General features: G+C 45.3%; 2 protein-coding genes across 5 annotated transcripts; both read right to left on the bottom strand.

Annotated features, from left to right (window-relative positions):
- On the bottom strand, positions 1-11,414 carry LOC139420221 (BCL2/adenovirus E1B 19 kDa protein-interacting protein 2-like). 4 transcript variants are annotated; one of them, XM_071170076.1, is made up of 10 exons: positions 11,271-11,414; positions 7,393-7,473; positions 7,150-7,208; positions 6,801-7,058; positions 5,885-6,082; positions 4,578-4,680; positions 4,344-4,475; positions 2,162-2,248; positions 1,874-1,972; positions 1-1,769 (listed from the first exon to the last, which is right to left on the bottom strand). In XM_071170076.1, exons 1-10 carry the CDS (start codon positions 11,312-11,314, stop codon positions 1,745-1,747), a joined length of 1,086 nt encoding a protein of 361 aa, XP_071026177.1. In that variant the 5' UTR covers positions 11,315-11,414; the 3' UTR covers positions 1-1,744. The 4 variants fall into 4 exon arrangements, with proteins under 4 accessions (XP_071026177.1, XP_071026201.1, XP_071026185.1 ...); XM_071170100.1 differs by lacking the exon at positions 11,271-11,414 and adding an exon at positions 8,210-9,467; XM_071170084.1 differs by lacking the exon at positions 11,271-11,414 and adding an exon at positions 9,112-9,292.
- An 841-nt stretch (positions 11,415-12,255) lies between these two features.
- Positions 12,256-21,416, bottom strand: LOC139379035 (exopolyphosphatase PRUNE1-like). The gene is made up of 9 exons (XM_071121764.1): positions 21,247-21,416; positions 17,612-17,716; positions 17,307-17,509; positions 16,952-17,136; positions 16,681-16,839; positions 16,428-16,522; positions 14,831-14,989; positions 13,875-14,667; positions 12,256-13,823 (listed from the first exon to the last, which is right to left on the bottom strand). The coding sequence occupies exons 1-8, from the start codon at positions 21,283-21,285 to the stop codon at positions 14,281-14,283; spliced, it is 1,332 nt and encodes a 443-aa protein (XP_070977865.1). The 5' UTR covers positions 21,286-21,416; the 3' UTR covers positions 12,256-13,823; positions 13,875-14,280.
- Between the last annotated feature and the right edge of the window lie 540 nt (positions 21,417-21,956).

Raw genomic sequence — 21,956 nt, 5'->3', positions numbered from 1 at the left:
TCCCATGATGACAACTTTATTTACATGAACAACTGGCAAGCAGACAGACCACCGGGACAAAGGTGTGAATGCAGAGGGGTACAAAATAATCCCTGAAAAACAAGCAGTCAGACTCCAGTCGTGTTAACGAAGGACACCATATCTATCTCAGAGGCCATTCAGTTTCCACCTCCACAAGGCAACACAATTCAGAGAATTTCAGAACACCCAGCTGACATGAGCGATACCAACCACCACCATATAATCTTACTGAATACTAATCTGATTTAATACTGAATGCATCATCGTCTCATGTATTTAAGATCTGTTAGCTACCACCAGTTTAAAGGAGTCTTTTGAAGACTTCTGTAGATTTAGAAACATCCCCAATATGGTGGTATAATTCAGTAGCAGTAACATTGAAAACCCCACAATTTCCTGTGGTAGAATTGTCATTGGTTGCACTAATTGCACTATTTGTCTACATAACCTGTTTGAGGTACTCATGACATTACCCTGAAGAAGGCACAGTGATGTCAAAACGTTGGTAAATACCCAATAAATTACTGGGAGTTTATATATGGAGTATGCAACTTTATTTTGATAGCTTATAATTTTTTCGTTGTTAGTCTGCACCTCCACACAGACATTTTTTTCTGGGTGTGCGCCAGCTCATGTTTTTTAATCAGCATAAAGGACTATAACAAAACAATACATTCAATATCTCCCTTTTTCAGAAAAATGTTTTTCATTTTCAGATGAATATTCTTCACCATCCCTAATTAATGGACATGTCACTGTTCCTGTGTACGAGTTACAGTAAATGCAGGCAGCAGTATTCTTCTTCCTCACTTCCTGTGGCTGCCATTTCCTGAATGCCTGCAGCGTTTCCATGGTGACACCCCTTCCTTTAAAATAGTGTAAAAGCAGTGCTCTAAAACAAATGTCTTAAAGTGAGAAGATCATTCAGCTATAGAAAGCATGGTTAGAAAATGACAATTATAAAAGTACAGGTTGTTCAAGAGTTTTCTTACATAAATATTTGCTCTGAGGGTAGGCTATAAAAAGCCTTAGGTTTACAAGGTCAGAATAATACAGTAAAATACGTCAGAATTTATGTCATGATGTAAATTCTGATTTATTTTATTAAATAGACTGTCTCCATCTTAACCTAAAGTATTATTTGTGCATCAATCACATTTTAGTAAACATTAAAAGGTGACATCCCATCTCCCTGACAACCTGACAGTCCAAAGTGTTGTATTTGGCACTAGAGTGCAGTAAGCCCTAACAGATAAAGCAGCAGTCAATGTGAGCTCCAGTGAAGGTAACTGTAACAGAAAACCATCTGGACCTTTCATCTAAGTGTTATGTTGTGTTCAAACTGACTGTAGGTTGCTCCTTGACGACAGGTCCCACAAATCACTCTGGCATCAATACATATGATAGGGTTGCATTCAAGTACCACAAAATAGGGGCAGTTATGAAACTGTTGCAAAGCCAGTGGCTTGGGGAAGTGAACTTCTTTAGTGACATTACATTCAACGATGAATAAATTAAAGGTGTGTCTGTAGACACAAAGTCTTTCATTTTCTGTACAACAAAAGTGCTGCACGTCCAAGCATACCTGCAGGGTGACATTTGGACTAGTTAACTTTTGAACTTTCATGGTAATTCAGCCCATAGTTCCTGGTCGTCTGCTGTCTTCCCCTCCTTCGCCTATCCACTCTCAATGTCCGCTCTTTGGCTTCCCGCGATATGTTCCTCACCCGTTCATCCTCGCATCATACCTAGAGAAAAAAGCACTTAATACGGGAATAATTATCCTACAACGTAGAAGTAAAATTGTAATAACTTCCAGGCTAATATAGCTCTCGAGAACCCAGTCACTCACTCTCGGATGCTGTCGGGAATCTGCAGGCGTTCCATGGGGATGTACTCAGACAGCTCCTGCAGGCTGTGAATGAAGCGGATCTTCCGGCTGAACTTCTCACTGTGGAGGGCACAGAGAGGTCAGAGGTTCGAGAGAACATCAGCATGGTCAAGACATATGCTGCAGCTGGATCTTCACAACAGATGGAGTGGGACTCACTGAATCAGTGTGACTCGTTGAATCATCTGAGGACTGATGTGGTTCAAATGAAATATGAACCACATCAATATGACTAATGGTTCTGCTCACCTGATGAAAGGCTTGACGACAGTGATGAGTGCTTTGATGTACCAGGCAGGGTGGACCACAAAGAGCCCCTTCAGATCCTTCCTCAACCTGCCAGGAGAACCATCACCATGACTCCACAGGCATTACATTTACATGACTCATTTAATCCACATTACAATACGTGTTACATACGTAGGTGGAAACAACCACATGATATGAGTAACACAGTGCCTGAGGCAGATTCTCTGGATGGAACACGGCGAATGTCTGATTTCCTAAACAATCCCCTAGGCATGGGCAGAAACCTGACATCAATGTCTGTTTCTCTGAGTCACGTGAAGAGAATCATACATTTAGACGCCTCAGTAAACACCAACCTTAGTTGAATACAATAAGAATGTTCATCCTATGTGTAGTTCTCCTCTTAATGCCCTGGGAAGAGTGCCATGATATACGGCGTTGAGACCTGGTTCTGATGATATGACTCAAAAGCTCACGGTCGCATAGCAACCGCATTTGCCTCCGTCCAAATTGAGCGCGTGAGGTAACGTCTGAGGGCTGGTTTTCTCAAAGACACCAGTGTCTGGAAATAGGTCTGGTCTCGTCCAAGTTCACCAGAAGACATACTACAGATGTAGGATCTAAATTGGATCACCCTTTTGCAGGATAACGTTCCTGCAATGCAGGAAATTTTTTACGTAGTGTATTTGAGGTTTAAAAAGGCTTTGACGTTTTGACTTGATTTTCCCTTACGAAATATATATCAACCCTTACACAAATGTCCATCAATTAAAATCCACATAATAATTCACATTTCCGGTTGCTTCAAGATTATTTTCCTATTGTAGCAAACTGGCTCAAATTAAGATCCTACATCTGTACCTTTGGCTCTATAATTCCCTAAGGCAGGGTTTCCCAAACTATCCAACCCCCCCCCCCCCCCCCCCCCCCCTGGGAGAACGATTTGGTTTTTGCCCTAACACTACACAGCTGATTCAGATAATCAAAGCTTGGTGATGAGTAGGTTATTTGAATCATCTGTGTAGTGCTATGTCAACAACCAAAACGTGCACCCGGGTTTGGGAAACCACACCCTAAGGTATATTAGGAGCAAGATGATGGTCAACCTGATGTTTGGGAGGCCACTGTGGTATGCACAGTGAATGTGGTGGTTTATGTATGGGAACGTTATGCTGTGGAGTGTGGCCAGTGGCCAGGCATGCAGAGACTGAGCACTGAGCTGCCTTTATATGGGCTATGGAAACATCTCAATGATAAGGAGGACCACATTACAGTAGAACCAACAGCACAGATACAGTATGAGACAAATGGCAAATATACCGACACGTGGATATACTTTAGTACACTTATTTTTGATTGGACTTTGTATTATTGATTATTGTACTGTGATGTTGAGAGAGCCAGCACACAAGCATTTCACTGCACCTTTTATACCTGCTGGAAACTGTGTACGTGACGAATACAATTTGATTTTGATTTGGCACACGCACACAGTCAGGGATCAGAGGGTTATCTGAGGAATGTCCGGAGGGGGCACTTCCCTGTGGTAGAGATCCTCACAGTCCTGAATCATTATACTTCCCTGTGGTAGAGATCCTCACAGCCCTGAATCATTACACTACCCTGTGGTAGAGATCCTCACAGCCCTGAATCATTACACTACCCTGTGGTAGAGATCCTCACAGCCCTGAATCATTACACTACCCTGTGGTAGAGATCCTCACAGCCCTGAATCATTACACTACCCTGTGGTAGAGATCCTCACAGCCCTGAATCATTATACTACCCTGTGGTAGAGATCCTCACAGCCCTGAATCATTAAGATCCTCACAGCCCTGAATCATTACACTACCCTGTGGTAGAGATCCTCACAGCCCTGAATCATTATACTTCCCTGTGGTAGAGATCCTCACAGCCCTGAATCATTATACTACCCTGTGGTAGAGATCCTCACAGCCCTGAATCATTATAGCATTCCTGTGATATTCCACACGCGGGGAGGAGAAGCAGAGATAGGACAGGAATAAGAGCCCTCCATTACATCCTCCCATTCTGTCCAATACCTGGACCACAGCAGTGCTATACAGAGAACCGTAGGGCCACTTGCCCCCTCCTCTGGACTATTTCAGTACAACAGCAGAGGGAACCTTGTGAGAGAAAGAGCAAGAGGAACATACTGTACCTTCTGTCAATGGAGGTGTAACACTGTCGCAGCCATTTGATGGCGGGCATCTTATTCCTGGGAGCCATGCTGCACAGGTACACCATGACATAGCCTTCTGACACCATCAGGTCCAGCGTCCCCACTATGTACCTGCAGCGTACACACACACCCAAATAACAAACTAAAACTACTTTGATTGTCATCTTTCATTGAGACCTCAACACCAGAGGGTGTTTGTCCGTCTACACTGACCTGAAGAGATTGTCCATGACGTACTCATAGTTCTCCACCGTGTTCTCTGGTAGGTAACAGGAGGAGAACGTGATGATGGCATTCATAGCCTCGCCGTAATAACCTAGGAAACACAGAGGCATACCTCATGAGATACGGCACATGTCGATCACATAGAATTACATAGTGAAGAATGACAAGTTCCAACTGTGGGAGTATAGACGGAGTACATGTTGAACTGCTATAGTGTTAAGTACTGCTAATGGGGGTCCTAATAAAATACTGAAATATTTAAGGCAAATGTATTTATGTTTGAACTCTGTTGTTGTTTGACATCATGATGAGGTAACTTGATTGAGCCTAGTAAGGCTATTCATAAAATAGATACAATCTTATAGTCAAAGGAAGCCATCCTCCTCAACTTAACATACTATTATTTTAGGGGTATATACAGTAATATATAGATGGGGGATGGACTCTACAAGGTGTCGAAGGCATTCCACAGGGACACTGGCCCATGTTGACTCCAATGCTTCCCACAGTTGTGTCAAGTTGGTTGGATGTCCTTTGGGTGGTGGACCTGGGATACACATGGGAAACTGTTGAGCGTGAAAAACACAGCAGCGTTGTAGTTCTTGGCACAAACCGGTGCGCCTGGCACCTACTATTTAAATATATATTTATTTTTAAATGTAACCTTTATTTAACTAGGCAAGTCAGTTAAGAACAAATTCTTATTTACAATGACAGCCTACCCCGGCCAAAACCAGACGGCGCTGGGACAATTGTGCGCCGCCATATGGGAATCCCACTCACGGCCGGATGTGATGCAGCCTGGATTCGAAGCAGGGACTGCAGTGCCTTAGATCGCTGCGCCACTCGGGAGCAACCATACCCCGTTCAAAGGCACTTAAATCTTTTGTCTTTCCCATTCACCTTCTGAATGGCACACATATGCAATCCATGTCTCAATTGTCTCAAGGCTGAAAAATCCTACTTTAATCTGGCTCCTCCCCTTCATCTACACTGATTGAAGTGGATTTAACAAGTGACATCAATAAGGGATCATAGCTTTCACCTGGATTCACCTGGTCAGTCTATGTCATGGAAAGAGCAGTTCTTAATGTTTGGTATATCAGATAGAATTACATAGTGCAACTGAAAATCATTCCCTTTCACTGAGGCCTGTCATTTTCAGCAAATGCATATAGTGGGAGCTACACAACAGATGCTGTGTCATATGCACTCAGCTGGACTCAGTTATGGAAGCATTGATTTTACAGGTTAGTCAAGTGGCTACTTGACAGTCAGCTTCAGCTGTGTCTCACCTCCGTGAGAGAGCACCTGGAGGTATGGCTCCAGGACACTCATGTTGACGTGGTACTCCTGTCCTGCGACGCAGAACCTTCTCCAGCGGCACCCCCTGTTGTCCACCTGGTCTAGCTCCATCGAGCCCATCTCTGCCTGCTCCATCACCGTGGTGCCTGAGACACCATCCTCCCCCCGGCCCAGCCGTGGCAAGTCATCTGGAGGGTCATCAGAGGTCAGATGAAGGTCAAGAAGTGGGTCAAGTGGGATTAGATTGTGCAAGCATCATACCATTCCATTTCAGAATGGAATTCAAAATATAAAATGGAATGGAATAGAAGAATACTATGTTCCAAATTGGAATTTCTCTTTATCTCTCTCCTACTCTCTGTTTTCTGACCTCCCACTACAGTTCATTCTACCCCCACACCCCCTTTCTCTCTCCCCACCCTCATACATCCCACTCTCACTTTTACCTTCCCACTCCAGTTCGTGCAAGCCGTCTTTCTCTGTCATCCTCCCACTCCAGTTCTCTCTCACCCTCCCACTCCAGTTCTCTCTCACCCTCCCACTCCAGTTCTCTCTCACCCTCCCACTCCAGTTCTCCCTCACCCTCCCACTCCAGTTCTTGTCTACTCTCTCACCCTCCCACTCCAGTTCTTGTCTCCCCTCTCACCCTCCCACTCCAGTTCTTGTCTCCCCTCTCACCCTCCCACTCCAGTTCTTGTCTCCCCTCTCACCCTCCCACTCCAGTTCTTGTCTCCTCTCTCACCCTCCCACTCCAGTTCTTGTCTCCTCTCTCACCCTCCCACTCCAGTTCTTGTCTCCTCTCTCACCCTCCCACTCCAGTTCTTGTCTCCTCTCTCACCCTCCCACTCCAGTTCTTGTCTCCCCTCCCACTCACCCTCCCACTCCAGTTCTTGTTTCTTCTCTCACCCTCCCACTCCAGTTCGTGCATGCTGTCAGGGAAGTTGCAGGACTCGCTGTCCGAGGGTGTCTCCAGGGCCTCCAGGTTGATATCCAGCTCCGTGTCATCTTCGTCGGGTGAGAGCGCGGCGGCAGAGTAGCCGGTGTCCCCTGACTTCACACTGCGGTCCGCTGAGTCGGTACGGGACAGGGTCAGGCTGAGAGTGGGCGCCACCAGACGCTTCTTCCTTATGGGGTTTTCTGACAGGGCCAGGCTGGTGGGTGGAGCTGGAGGAGTAGCACACACACAGGTATTGTGGGATATGGTGCAGTACTTTTGGAATTAGGCCTTTGCAGACATATGGTATTAGGGATATACCTGGTCTCTCTGCATTTTCTCCTTGGGTCTCAGGACTATGGGAATCTTCCGGAAGAGGTCTAGGGGGGGAATACAAAATAGTTGAAAAAGCTTAGTACTGCTTTCTTACCCGGTCATAACCAAAAAACATTCTTTGCCGGGACCTAAAATATAATTTAAGATTGTCATGGTGAACAGGCTGGGGTTTACAGTTCATGAGGTCAGGGGGTAAGGTTAAAGGTCAGGGTTAGGTTTGTCTCTGACCTGGGGAACTCCTCATCCTGCCATTCCTCCCTCAGCTCCATGTCCTGGATGTAGGAAGCAGCCTTCGCCCCCTCTGGACTCCTACAGAACAGACAGCATGTCACAGTACATTCAATAGTCTTGTTGTACATGCTGTAATAATCAACAGATTCAACAACAGTCTATAGTCCTTAAGAGCTCAAATAAGACACAGTCTGACAGACACTCTGATGAAGGCCACTGCCCAAACGCATGTACCATGTTTTTAATGTGATGATACCAAATTAATAAAGTCTTTGTAAAGTGCCTGTCAAACATTACGCATGAATCACAAGGTCGAATCATTGCAATATGTTCATTGGTTACCAGGGGAGAACGACTGCCCCCTCTCATTGAAACCAGGAAGTTCAAGGCTGACTGTGGTACTGCAGGCATTGTTGGCAGAAAACAGGATTATAGGGATGGGCATTTGACATTTTTTGATTGTTCTTGTACACACATAATGTGCATTTATCTATATGCCACCAGTGTGAAACAATACCTAATTTATCATAACCATTAGTACTATTTAAGATGAATTTATTGAAACTGTAAAATCAACTGGTTATATTATATTGTGAAACACAATCTTCTAAAAGGCAGTAACCTCAGCAGGGGCGCTTGCATAGAAGCCAATGGCTGTGCAACGGCATAGCATTGTTTTGTTCATTTAACAGACAAGCCACTCTTACTTGCCGAGCCCTTATCACAGTCAAGACACACCTTGCAAACAAGCACCCGCCCCACACACACAAACACACACGCACACACTGAGAAGAGTCCTCAAGTTCTCCCTCACCTCACTCCAGTGCTCAGAGAGTACACAGACACAATCACGTCCAAGTGCAGAAGAGCGAGAGAGAAAAACTAACAATGTAGGCTTGCAACTTGTCTTACTCCATGTGTGTCCTCTGGCTGTCATTGGTCTAGACTGCCTCATGTGTGTCCTCTGGCTGTCATTGGTCTAGACTGCCTCATGTGTGTCCTCTGGCTGTCATTGGTCTAGACTGCCTCCGCCAGTGGACACACTTGACAAGGTTTCAGGACCACTGTAAGAGTCAAACAGCACCCTCTGTGACTGTGCCTCCAGTACTCCATGGAAGAGTGGTTCACAAAGTGGCCAACACACCCTTAGACCCACCAGCTGCTGATCACTTCCCTATATTGTGTTAACGTTTCATTAGTGCTCACCTGTCATATGAATTAGACTTTACGCACCGTAAAAGGAAATTGGGCTTTTAAAGTAATGACGTTCATATAGCATCACACTGTAAAGACATACAGATAAAGAATATAGACTCATTTGTAAACTGTCATAAAGGGGAATAGTCTTGGTTTAGAAGACCACCAGCTGTCACTTAGAAATTAAAACAGAGTGATAAGCAAATACTAGATGCACCAATAAATTGGCAAAGATCAAATAATTATAATATGTCCAACTGTAGGCCCTATGTAAAAACAAATGAAGAATCATGAACTACAGTAAGTTTATCCATATAGTTTAAGCACTTTTAGTGTCATTGCACAGTATTAACATGTTGTAAACTAACTTTGCACAACTGTGTTCATGCCGTCAACTGGATTATACATTGCTTCCACATCAGCTTCCCCGTCTCCAACAACCTAGTTCTACTGTAGTTACACAATGCCTTTGTAAATAAAGAGACACGCCGATACACAAAGCGACTGAGCATAGCCTACCTTTCACCCTTTCCTCTGTATAAACGCGCACTCATGCAGACATCATGATTAAAAGATGAGTAAAAAAAAATGTTTATCAAGAAGATAAGTCATTTAAAAGTCGTCAATTGTAAACACTCCGACGTTCGCACAAGTGCAGTGTTCTGACAACCCAACCACACAGCAAACAATACATTAGCTTAGCCAATCAGAGGGCTTTGTACGTGCTCGGCTGGTGACACGTTCACCACACCTGAGTGAGTGAGAACTTTCTGATCTATCACTCATCGCTCAACTTGTAAACACATCAAAATGAGCAGATCCGTAGATAAATAGTTGAGTATCTCAATGCAGCAGTCTCAAACTCTTACCACACTGAAAGGAAACACATTTCGGCAACAATAACAGTTCCTGTTTACTCAACCATCATTAAAAAAAACGGTATTGCCGTCTCCTGATTTTTTTTTAACGAGAATGACACATCAATAGGTCCCTCTCGAGAGCCTGTATGTCTATGGTTTAATGAGTCAACCCAGCTGAACTCGTGACAGTAAGGTTTAGCTGGTTTGTGAGATGTGGTCTGAGTATAAACTCATTATCTATTTAATTATTTAAAATGTGGGCGTCCCGTTATGACGTGATCGTTGTGGCACTGAACACCTGAACATCTTGTGAGATTGGAACATAGGGGGTTTAAATGGTGTGTATGTGTTTGTGTGTGTCTCTGTGTTGCAACCAACCAGTGAACAGATCTCAACTCAATTGAACACTTAAGAGAGATTCTGAGCGGCTCGTGAGACAGCGTTTCCCACCACCATCTACAAAACACCAAATTATGCAATGTCTCGTTGAATAATGGTTTCGCATCCCTCCAATAGCGTTCCAGACACTTGAAGAATCTTTGCCACGGCGCATTGAAGCTGTTCTGGCCCAACGCAATATTAAGACACGTTTTGTGTATTTTGGCAGTTACCTGTAGACGCGTGTAAAAAAAATCTGTTAATAGCTGCTCGTGGTGGGAAGGGAAGACAACCTCTGTGCTCTTGCATTGTTCCCGATGAAGCATGCCTAGGGTGTATACTCTGTGTTAAGGAAACCTGATATTGTAATTGCCACGGCCTGTAGAGGCAGTTATTGAAGCCTCTGCCTATAAGAGGACAGGAGTAGATAACAGGGATTAACCTAACGCAAAGAAAGCTCCGATTCAAACTCCCTTTCCGCCAGCATTATAATGTCAAAATATGTTCCTTGATCACCAAATATGGAGTTACGCTGAGCAACCATCTCATTTACTCCCGTTACAGCCGGTATGTAGCCTACTTACAAAAAGCAACGGAAAAAAATGCCTCTAACGCCAATAATCTATCTATACCTCCAACTCCAATCTATCCACCTCCGGCAGATAGATTGATGACAATATACAGAAGGAATTCGGAGGCAACTAATGATGACATCAGAGATACAGTGGCTGTCTTTCTGTACCTCGCAGTACAAGTATCAGACAGAGACTAAGATCAGTATGTTTCTTTCCAATTACCGGTATATTAATTATAGGCCTAAATCAAATGTATATCTAGTGGCATTATTACATCACCCCAGACACTGTTCGTGAATCTTGTCAACAGCTCACAATCCAGTAGTGGAAGTTGCCCTTTAGTCCATGTAAATCTTAGTTATAAAACAAACTTTGGCAATTACTAAGCCCATGCATGAATCAACGCTTTGTCAGCTTTGCAAAGCCAGCGATTCAGCACTGAGGAAGTCATTAGAGCAGAGACTCCCAGGACAGACGGCATCTTTATCGTCACTACTGGCCTGGTTAGTGTCAGAGTGGCTTGTGACTTCCCAGTTCTCCTTTTGTTAACCCCTGTCCATTGTTCAGAGAGTAGGTCATATGACATGGAGTCTAGAGGGGTGAGATAGATACAACACTCACACTTCAATACTCCATCTTTTCCTCTAACAATTGAAATGCAATACTCCATATTTTCCTCTAGCAATTGAAATCCACTACTCCATCTTTCCCTCAAGCAATTGAAATGAGCTGAAACACTGACACCACTGTTTTTGTTTCAGGAAACCCACACCGCTATGAGCGTCACTTCACATTTGCTACACACACTGGTTGTGAAACTATGGGATTCCACAGAATAAACTAGCAAAGTGGTTTAATCACTTACCCATTTAGCATGTACTGGTGCCCCTGCTCTGTATAGGTCCCCATATCATCCACCCTGTGAGTGAGATCAGATGATTATTTCAGCACTGAATGGGTACCTCCAGGAGCTAGTGTTTCTTGCAAAACAAGACAGCCTGCTGGCTCTGCCTTTCTCATGAGGAAGTCTGTTGATGTGGGTGGGTGTGTTTGTGTGGATGTGTGTCTATGTCAGTGAATTCACCCTCTTCCTGTCCCTACAGGTTTTTCTGCATTTCAGCAGGACCCGTTGTGGTTGCTTCCCTATTACCTAAGGCTAAGCTCACCTGGGCAGCTATGGTGCTTAGTCGGCAGATTGAAACATGTTTAGCTAGAGCCTCGCAGATAGAAATGCACTGCATAGAATAAACAGAAACATTTGTACTCTGCATAATGGAGGCTTGTCCAGTCTATACATTTCATTTCTATCTGCAGTGTTCTAAACATTGCATCCCATTGAATGTGCCTCAGTTCTCCCAGTCAGGGAGGAGTTAAGGACAATAGGGAGGTAGGCTTGGGCGATATTCCGTTTATACCAGGGTATTTAGGAAAATACCAACGGCATGATTTTCAATACCATTATTTGGGTTGGGGCCACCAGCACCTCGCAGGGCCTGCCGCGTTGCAACTTAAGTAGAACTATAAGAAATCCATGATATCCAGCGCAGGGCTCCTGCTATGCATTTGGTTTGCTAACTTGCTAAGTGGCTAGATGTCAAGATCAAGCTTCTTGGTTACAGTAGAAACATTCAATGCACTCCTGGATCAAGACCCCTGTTGCCTAATTTATTTTGTGCGTAAAAAATAAGTGTGCACTTCCAGTACAACATAAACCCCAGTGTGGTACAGAAACGGTATGAACATTTGGATAAGGCCAAACTCTAGAGGAAGGTAGACAGTAGATACCACACTGGGAGGAACCTCCATGGTCCCAACATCACAACTACTGAGTTGAAATAACATGGACAAAACAGGATAAGAAACTTTAATACTATTAAATCCTTTTCAACATTTCAGGTGAAACCATTACATTTCTAACTGTAAAACTTTAGTCAGCTGGTTTCCAAATGATTAAAGGTCAAACTGACATTTTTCACTTGATTGTCCTTCATAACATCTGCTAATGGTCTAACCTTGACTGAAATCTACTCTACCTTTCAGTGCAGATTATGGCTACATCTCATATGTTCTCATCAGTTTAGAGCATTTAATGAAATAAACAGTCATTTAATTAGACTACATCAGGCCTGGAAGTACCTTGGTTCTGGGGAATCCTAGTTTCAGATAAGAGATCAAAGTATTATATTCAAATTAACATGACATCAGCAATATCATTGGTACCAAGTGTTTTAACACAATCCAACGGAAGTTACTGTATCTTCGTGCGATACAATTGCATATAATCAGATAATTCTTAAATACATTATGTTTACATACATTTGCAGTATACAAAATCTTTCATTTGGGGAAGATACAGTATTATAATGGTGTTTTGAATCAGAAGAACATTCAAAACTGATTTATTATCAATAAAACAGTCAAGGAATAATGTCTAGCTATCTCTAGCAATAACTATTCAACACAAACTCTTTACTTCAACGTCAAACTGCTGATCAATTACGTCAAATCAACACTGCATATCATGCAGAGTAACACTTCATTTGGACAGTCCATTTGTAGATGCTCTACAGACTATCACATTTCAACTAACTATGTACTAAACGCCAACCTTAACCAAACCCTAAACTTAACTCTGACCCCAACCCCAACTCTAACTATTAACCCTTACCCTAAGCTTAGTAAGCAGTTGCTTATCAACAGATAGTTTGACCATCTACAGCTAGACTATCCAAATAAAGTGGGGCCACATATTGGTTTAGGCATCTATCACAAAGATCTTCCTATACACATTAGTATAGGGCACAGTGCCTAGATGTCAAGATCAAGCTTCTTGGTAACAGTAGAGACATTCAATGCCCTCCTGGATCAAGATCCCTGTTGCCTTAGTAAGCAGACCACATATTGGTTTAGGCATCCATCACAAAAATGTTCATATACACATTAGTCTAGGCTGCACACACACTCTTGGGGAGAAGAGAGAGAGTGGATCTATTTTCTCAAATCTACAGCAAAATCTATTTCCCGGAAACATAACAGCTGGGAGTATTTTTCCCAATTAAATGTCTTATTCCCATTCAAGGATGAAAGCATCGGTGTCACTAATATTTTTTTATTTAACCTTTATTTAACTAGGCAAGTCAGTTAAGAACAAATTCATATTACAATGATGGCCTACCCCGGCCAAACCTTAACCCGGACGACGCTGGGACAATGGACTCCCAATCACGGCCAGTTGTGATACAGCCAGGAATCAAACCAGGTTCTGTAGTGACGCCTCTAGCACTGAGATGCAGTGCCTTGGACCGCTACGCCAGCTCAGGAACTCCCTCCCCCCATATAAAGCACGGTGTCACTAACGTAAAGCACGGGTGTCACTAACGTAAAGCACGGGTGTCACTAACGTAAAGCACGGGTGTCACTAACGTACCGCTACGCCACGGGTGTCACCAACGTAAAGCACGGGTGTCACCAACGTAAAGCACGGGTGTCACCAACGTAAAGCACGGGTGTCACTAACGTAAAGCACGGGTGTCACCAACGTAAAGCACGGGTGTCACTAACGTAAAGCATGGGTGTCACTAACGTAAAGCACGGGTGTCACTAACGTAAAGCACGGGTGTCACTAATATTTTCAATGCATTTCCATCATCTCCAATATGATTGCCAGTGGATTGTTTACTCCTCTGGATTGGGAACAGTGTGCCTCCCAGTCCTCGTCCCAGCGGATCAATGTTGTGCCGAGCTCAACACCCTGCACAGTCACAAACAATCTGTACTGACTGGTCTGAATCCTGTTGCGAGAACTCTGGCCATCCAGCTGTTATACAGGTTAGTGAGCTTGGGTGCTCCGCTGACCACCAGGAGTGTGAGTGACATCAGAGTCCCCCTGCGTTCTCCTCTTCGCTGGCCATCTTGCTGAACTTCTCCGTCAGAGCTTCAGCGCTGATCTTTGGCAGTCCGTTGTCAAGGGGACAGCCCTCCACCAGACTGTTCATAGGGGTGGGGGGGAAGTAGGAGTCCTCCTCTATCCCAGCGTCCTCAGTGCACGCTCGTTGCTGTGGTACCTCGTAACTCTCCTCTAGGGTCCCACAATGCACCTCTCTTCGCTCCCTGTCCCTCAGGAAGTCCTTGATGATGGGCAGCACCTTCTTCCTGGAGGCCAACGTGTTGCCCTGGAGGTAAGCCCTGATGTCCGAGTAAGGGCTGCTCATTGGACTCAGGCTCAGACTGGGGCTCCGGGCTTGCTCCAAGGCTTGGCTCATCTGCAGGACAACAAAGACCATTCAGTTGATCATATAAAATAGACACCGTAAAAAACAACCCTGGCAACCCAAAGCTTACTATCAACTCTTCATAATGACTTACTTTAACTCTAGATAGTCAACTCTATGGGATCATGTTTGATTGGGATGGTGTAGTTCCTACCTCCCCCCTGTAGAGGGTGCTGGAGCTGTAGACGGCCAGCTGCCTGAAGGGCTCCTTGTTATCGTTGAAGGAGATCGTCATGGCCACCACCAGGTTGTAGCTGTGCTTGTGGCAGAACTCACAGAGCTCTTGCTGTAAGCTTTGTCTCTGTAGAAAAGCCTGAGGGACAACATAGAGGTATTACAGTTTGTTTGTGAATCTCAGTATAAACTCAAATGCAGCTGTTGAGTCCCTTTATAAGTTGACATGAAGAGACAGGCACAGGGTTTGTCTTTTTACTTGTGGGTGGTTCCACCTGATTGGACATGTGGGGGGGTGATCTTCATGAACTAGGTGAAACATCCCACCTTCACATTTTGGGTGACTGAAGGGTGTGTCAGGCAGTAACACAGGGAAGTGTCTGAAGGGTGTGTCAGGCAGTAACACAGGGAAGTGTCTGGGGTGTGTCAAGTGTCTGAAGGGTGTGTCAGGCAGTAACACAGGGAAGTGTCTGAAGGGTGTGTCAGGCAGTAACACAGGGAAGTGTCTGAAGGGTGTGTCAGGCAGTAACACAGGGAAGTGTCTGAAGGGTGTGTCAGGCAGTAACAACGGGGAAGTGTCTGAAGGGTGTGTCAGGCAGTAACAACGGGGAAGTGTCTGAAGGGTGTGTCAGGCAGTAACACGGGAAGTGTCTGAAGGGTGTGTCAGGCAGTAACACGGGAAGTGTCTGAAGGGTGCGTCAGGCAGTAACACAGGGAAGTGTCTGAAGGGTGTGTCAGGCAGTAACACAGGGAAGTGTCTGAAGGGTGTGTCAGGCAGTAACACAGGGAAGTGTCTGAAGGGTGTGTCAGGCAGTAACACAGGGAAGTGTCTGAAGGGTGTGTCAGGCAGTAACACAGGGAAGTGTCTGAAGGGTGTGTCAGGCCGTAACACAGGGACGTGTCTGAAGGGTGTGTCAGGCAGTAACAACAGGGAAGTGTCTGAAGGGTGTGTCAGGCAGTAACAACAGGGAAGTGTCTGAAGGGGGTGTCAGGCAGTAACACAGGGAAGTGTCTGAAGGGTGTGTCAGGCAGTAACACAAGTGTCTGAAGGGTGCGTGGCAGTAACACAGGGAAGTGTCTGAAGGGTGTGTCAGGCAGGGTGTCAGGCAGTAACAACAGGGAAGTGTCTGAAGGGTGTGTCAGGCAGTAACACAGGGAAGTGTCTGAAGGGTGTGTCAGGCAGTAACACAGGGAAGTGTCTGAAGGGTGTGTCAGGCAGTAACACAGGGAAGTGTCTGAAGGGTGTCAGGCAGTAGCACGGGGAAGTGTCTGAAGGGTGTGTCAGGCAGTAACACAGGGAAGTGTCTGAAGGGTGTGTCAGGCAGTAACAACAGGGATGTGTCTGAAGGGTGTGTCAGGCAGTAACACGGGGAAAGGCTCTGATAACTTGAGGACTGTGTTCAGTTTAGATCTGAAGTGAGATTCTGTAAAGAATTCATAGGTGAAACGTGCATTGTGGGATGGCATACTGCAGTAGAACTGGGTACATGATAGTATTTGAACCATGTTATTATCCACCAGTAGTACGTGTAACCTTGTGTTGTATCACATATTGAATAGTTAAGATGCACACCCACCTCCAGTGTCATATATATCACACTGACTGCCAGTTTTAAATCTCCTTCCGATGCCACCTTCATGTCTTTCAGAAGCATCTGTTCTGTGGTAAGACCTGAGAACAAGGGAATACGAGCAAAAAACATTGTAGGTCTCCCTCTCCTTCATACTTAAACATGGCATTGATATCATGGGATGCCCATCGTTCTAATCTGAGAGGCAAAAACCACATCCACAAGGCTGAGCTTCAGGTATTAATCCTGGGGTGTTTACCTGACACGTCAAATTTAGCATTCTGCAAGGACTGGAAGAGGACGCCCCTTGGTGGCAGGTTGGGGAAGTGAGTCTCCAGGAGGCCAGCGTACTGGCTGTCTTTAGGGGTGACTTTCCCTGCCTCTGGGGCCATGTTCACACAGTCTAACACTATGGTGCCTGTGATCACAAAGAACAGGATGTCAGTCTCGTCACACAGTGATGCAGTTAAAGGCATAGTTCACTTAATACTGACATGATTTCCACATACATCAGTTATATTTCTGGTTACCATATAAGAGCTGGGCCACCTGTTGGTCGAGGACTTGAGGGGCTTTCTGGATGATCCGTTCTGCCACCAGGGTGGAGCAGGAGCCCACCGTCTCCACGGTAACGGGACAGGAGGGAGAGGGCTTCCTCTCCAGGAGGTGATGGTCGATCACCTCCAACACCGCCTCTTCTAGATCACAGTCAGAGCTGCAACAGACAGCCACACAGTCAGTCAGGGACTTTAGTCAAGCTATTTCAAGGAGTCTCTAGGTCAGTGTTGCTTTTATAGAGATACAGGTGATGATCACATGGGGAAGTGTTTACGTCCTGGATGACTGTCAGTGGACAGAGGTTAAGGTGTCACGGTTGACCCTTACCTGGGCAGCACGTTGTGGTCCACCAGTGTGAGGTCCAGCCGGCCGGCCCGGTGTAGACTCCCCAGGTCCACCTCGTCCCGGAACACCAGGTCATCCTGGGAGAGGCCACTCTCTCTCAGCAGGAAGGCATTGTCCGTGTGCAGCGGGAACTCTTGCCGGGGAATGTTCAGAACGGGAAGAAGAACTTTCCCAGAATCAAGTGTCTGGGAGGGGAGAGAGAGGTGTTATAACACCTGACGTTTGCTCTGTTGAACCATTCTCAACACATGGGTCGGGTCCAAAAGATGAGGGTGGGTTACTCTCACCTTGAACAGGAAGTATGCGTAGGCCAGAGCTGACACCATGGAGTCCAGGTCACAGGCCTCGTTCCCCAGGACCACATGGAACCCTGGGCTGCCCTCTGCGTTCCCCTGAGGAGGGGAGAGTGGGATGAATACAGTCACAAGAATATCCAACTCCTATGAGGGGATTTACCATGAGAAAATACAGGTCAGTCTATCCATTACTCTTATAATGAGCCTTCAAAGGCAATCAGATGTGTATTAGTGAGTGGACAGTGCAATGTGGACAGGTTGTGTGTGTGTGTTGTAATGTCAATGCACGTCATGATGATGCTGATCACAGGAGATTAGCTACTGTCGGTTCTGCACAATGTCCCCCATCCTAGAGTAAAACCCTGGACACTGTTTGAATAGCCTTCTGAAGGGTCAATGGCAGATCCCAGTGTAGCCTAAAGTGGATGAGCTAAGGGCTGACTTCATTCCCCTGCCTGAAGGCTTTGGCTAGCTCTTTGTCAAATAGCCTTAGGCTAATTCCATCAATGACCTCAGTAGAGCAGACTGTGATGTAATGGCTAAGCTACATCACGGCCTGCTAACTCCACTACATGTTTTTGTTGAACGTTTTTAATGTGGAGTTGAGAAACAAGTAGGGTGTTTCATTTTCCCAGAGCATGGCCGTCTGTGACAGCAGCACGAGTCATGGGTGCCAGACCTAGGGGCTAACAGAGACAGCTTGTTGCGATAACAAAAGCCGGTCATGTGACAATTAGCCAGTCTACAGCCTGAAGCCTAGCAGCAGGTAGCCTAGCAACTAAGAGCATTGGGCCAGTAATCGAAACGTTGCTGGTTCAAATCTCCGAGCCGACTATCTATCCACGGTACAACCCAGTCTCATCTATCCACGGTACAACCCAGTCTCATCTATCCACGGTACAACCCAGTCTCATCTATCCACGGTACAACCCAGTCTCATCTATCCACGGTACAACCCAGTCTCATCTATCCACGGTACAACCCAGTCTCATCTATCCACGGTACAACCCAGTCTCATCTATCCACGGTACAACCCAGTCTCATCTATCCACGGTACAACCCAGTCTCATCTATCCACGGTACAACCCAGTCTCATCTATCCACGGTACAACCCAGTCTCATCTATCCACGGTACAACCCAGTCTCATCTATCCACGGTACAACCCAGTCTCATCTATCCACGGTACAACCCAGTCTCATCTATCCACGGTACAACCCAGTCTCATCTATCCACGGTATAACCCAGTCTCATCTATCCACGGTACAACCCAGTCTCATCTATCCACGATACAACCCAGTCTCATCTATCCACGATACAACCCAGTCTCATCTATCCACGATACAACCCAGTCTCATCTATCCACGGTACAACCCAGTCTCATCTATCCACGGTACAACCCAGTCTCATCTATCCACGGTACAACCCAGTCTCATCTATCCACGGTACAACCCAGTCTCATCTATCCACGGTACAACCCAGTCTCATCTATCCACGGTACAACCCAGTCTCATCTATCCACGGTACAACCCAGTCTCATCTATCCACGGTACAACCCAGTCTCATCTATCCACGGTACAACCCAGTCTCATCTATCCACGGTACAACCCAGTCTCATCTATCCACGGTACAACCCAGTCTCATCTATCCACGGTACAACCCAGTCTCATCTATCCACGGTACAACCCAGTCTCATCTATCCACGGTACAACCCAGTCTCATCTATCCACGGTACAACCCAGTCTCATCTATCCACGGTACAACCCAGTCTCATCTATCCACGGTACAACCCAGTCTCATCTATCCACGGTACAACCCAGTCTCATTTATCCACGGTACAACCCAGTCTCATCTATCCACGGTACAACCCAGTCTCATCTATCCACGGTACAACCCAGTCTCATCTATCCACGGTACAACCCAGTCTCATCTATCCACGGTACAACCCAGTCTCATCTATCCACGATACAACCCAGTCTCATCTATCCACGGTACAACCCAGTCTCATCTATCCACGGTACAACCCAGTCTCATCTATCCACGGTACAACCCAGTCTCATCTATCCACGGTACAACCCAGTCTCATCTATCCACGGTACAACCCAGTCTCATCTATCCACGGTACAACCCAGTGTCATCTATCCACGGTACAACCCAGTGTCATCTATCCACGGTACAACCCAGTGTCATCTATCCACGGTACAACCCAGTCTCATCTATCCACGGTACAACCCATTCTCATCTATCCACGGTACAACCCAGTCTCATCTATCCACGGTACAACCCAGTCTCATCTATCCACGGTACAACCCAGTCTCATCTATCCACGGTACAACCCAGTCTCATCTATCCACGGTACAACCCAGTCTCATTTATCCACGGTACAACCCAGTCTCATCTATCCACGGTACAACCCAGTCTCATCTATCCACGGTATAACCCAGTCTCATCTATCCACGGTATAACCCAGTCTCATCTATCCACGGTACAACCCAGTCTCATCTATCCACGGTACAACCCAGTCTCATCTATCCACGGTACAACCCAGTCTCATCTATCCACGGTATAACCCAGTCTCATCTATCCACGGTATAACCCAGTCTCATCTATCCACGGTATAACCCAGTCTCATCTATCCACGGTATAACCCAGTCTCATCTATCCGTTATGTTTTCAGATTGATGCAGAAGGAGTGGTAGCCACTGTTAACTATTGAAATGCACCTCACCTGTCTTTCAGTTCCCATTAGACTTCTCTCTCAACCCAGCCTCCCCATGTACACACTGGATAGTACATCTGTGTTGGTGCTGACTTCTCTTCCCCCTCACTGAACACCGAGTAAATAAGGTGTGACGCTCTGAGGCGCTATAAACACCATCTGATCTCACTAATCTTGATAGGGCTTGTTTTGAACCCAAACAGTGCTCTTTTCACTTAAGGTCAAGAGCATGACATCAAGACCCTGAAATTAAAGCCATCGTGTAACTAACTGTAAGTGTGGCAGATATGCAAAGCAAAAAAATGCACGTGGGCATATTGACACCTGACAGGCACCTGACAGGCAGCTGACCCTACAAGAAATGTACTTTCATGGCCCATTACAATTGAACAATTATATTTGTTTGAATATCACTGAAATATATTAATGCAATATATCATGCAACATAATGAAGCAGTGTATGAGTTACATTTAACACAATTATGTGATCACGTGACAATGCTCAATTTGCCTGGCTAGCCAACTAGCTAGCTGTAATTACAGTCTATGTACAGTACAGTTCAAATGTAGTTAGTGTACGGTGACAACTGTCTGTCTGATCTAATTTGATGCGCATGCACGAGCCCACAAGCAACACCGGGACCATGCGGCAGGCTGCTGTCACATTGCCCTACTGTTTTTCAATGACAAGTCTTTCGACTTGATCTAGTCGGAATTTAATGTCTAGCTAGCTTTCTCCTGATATCTCTGAAAACCCCACTAATTTAATTTGTTCATCATACATGTACATGTCGAAGTTATTTAGAAGACTACATTACTAGCTAACGTTAGCCGTAAAGACAAACTAAACATTGAAAATGGATAAAGCAAGAAAACGGCGCGACCACCAGAAACCGTCGATGTTCCTACCTTCAGTTCATTGCGACAGCTTTTTAAAAATATATCCATGGTTATCGGATGCACTACGTAAAGACAGTCTGAAATTAGAGTGTTCTAGTTGTCTTTGTTGCATATAGCTAACGTTAGCTGTATCTGCACGTCTCAGGAATAAAAAGACTGCACTGTAAGTTTGAAATGTTAATGCCCAAGAGTCGTGCGTGACTCGTCTTGGGCTGACGTGACGTTCAAAGACGGGACGTAGTATTATGGGTAGTGTAGTATCAAATATTGGTTTACAAACTGGTAGTTTCAAAGAGACTGGTTGTAGCAAAGATTTTTCTAACTAAACCAAGATGGACCACAGCCTCTCGTTTCCAATGGGAACAAATGGGCCATAGTGGGCAGACCAAGCAAGAAGGGGGCAGAGCCAAATACGATTGGCCCGTTCTAGCGTTATCTTCATATTTCCGCCAGGGAACGCCTACTCTGAAGTGCGCGTGTGCAATAACTTTTGCAAAGGGTAAAGTCTACAAACCCTAGTCCACTCTGTTCATAACATATTCCAGTTTTGGGAACAGAAAACTGTATTGAGATCAAATGTTTCATTGGTAGTGATTGGAAACGCCAAGCGGATGCTTCACATTTAAACACCCAGTGAAATATCTGTCTCGTTGTTCTATCTGTGGTAATAGAGTTAGTTGTAAAAAACAATGGTAAGTAGTGTCGAGAGGTTTGTGATG

This window comes from Oncorhynchus clarkii, chromosome 2 (assembly GCF_045791955.1).
Source record: "Oncorhynchus clarkii lewisi isolate Uvic-CL-2024 chromosome 2, UVic_Ocla_1.0, whole genome shotgun sequence".
In the NCBI taxonomy this organism is placed as follows: Eukaryota; Metazoa; Chordata; class Actinopteri; order Salmoniformes; family Salmonidae; genus Oncorhynchus; species Oncorhynchus clarkii.
The sequence above is the reverse complement of the archived record's forward strand: the minus strand, read 5'-3'. Positions and strand labels throughout refer to the sequence as shown.

What these genes read in the sequence shown, in the direction of transcription:
- LOC139379035 (XM_071121764.1), bottom strand. Translation starts at nt 21,285, where the DNA reads ATGGATATATTTTTAAAAAGCTGTCGCAATGAACTGAAG. An exon ending in ACGCATACTTCCTGTTCAAG is followed by an intron (nt 17,510 to 17,611) that starts GTGAGAGTAACC and finishes CTCCCCTCCCAG; the next exon opens with ACACTTGATTCTGGGAAAGT. An exon ending in GGTGGCCCAGCTCTTATATG is followed by an intron (nt 16,840 to 16,951) that starts GTAACCAGAAAT and finishes TTGTGATCACAG; the next exon opens with GCACCATAGTGTTAGACTGT.
- LOC139420221 (XM_071170076.1), bottom strand. Translation starts at nt 11,314, where the DNA reads ATGGGGACCTATACAGAGCAGGGGCACCAGTACATGCTAAATGG. An exon ending in GCACGAACTGGAGTGGGAGG is followed by an intron (nt 6,083 to 6,800) that starts GTGAGAGAAGAA and finishes ATGACCCTCCAG; the next exon opens with ATGACTTGCCACGGCTGGGC. An exon ending in CCAGGTGCTCTCTCACGGAG is followed by an intron (nt 4,681 to 5,884) that starts GTGAGACACAGC and finishes TGTGTTTCCTAG; the next exon opens with GTTATTACGGCGAGGCTATG.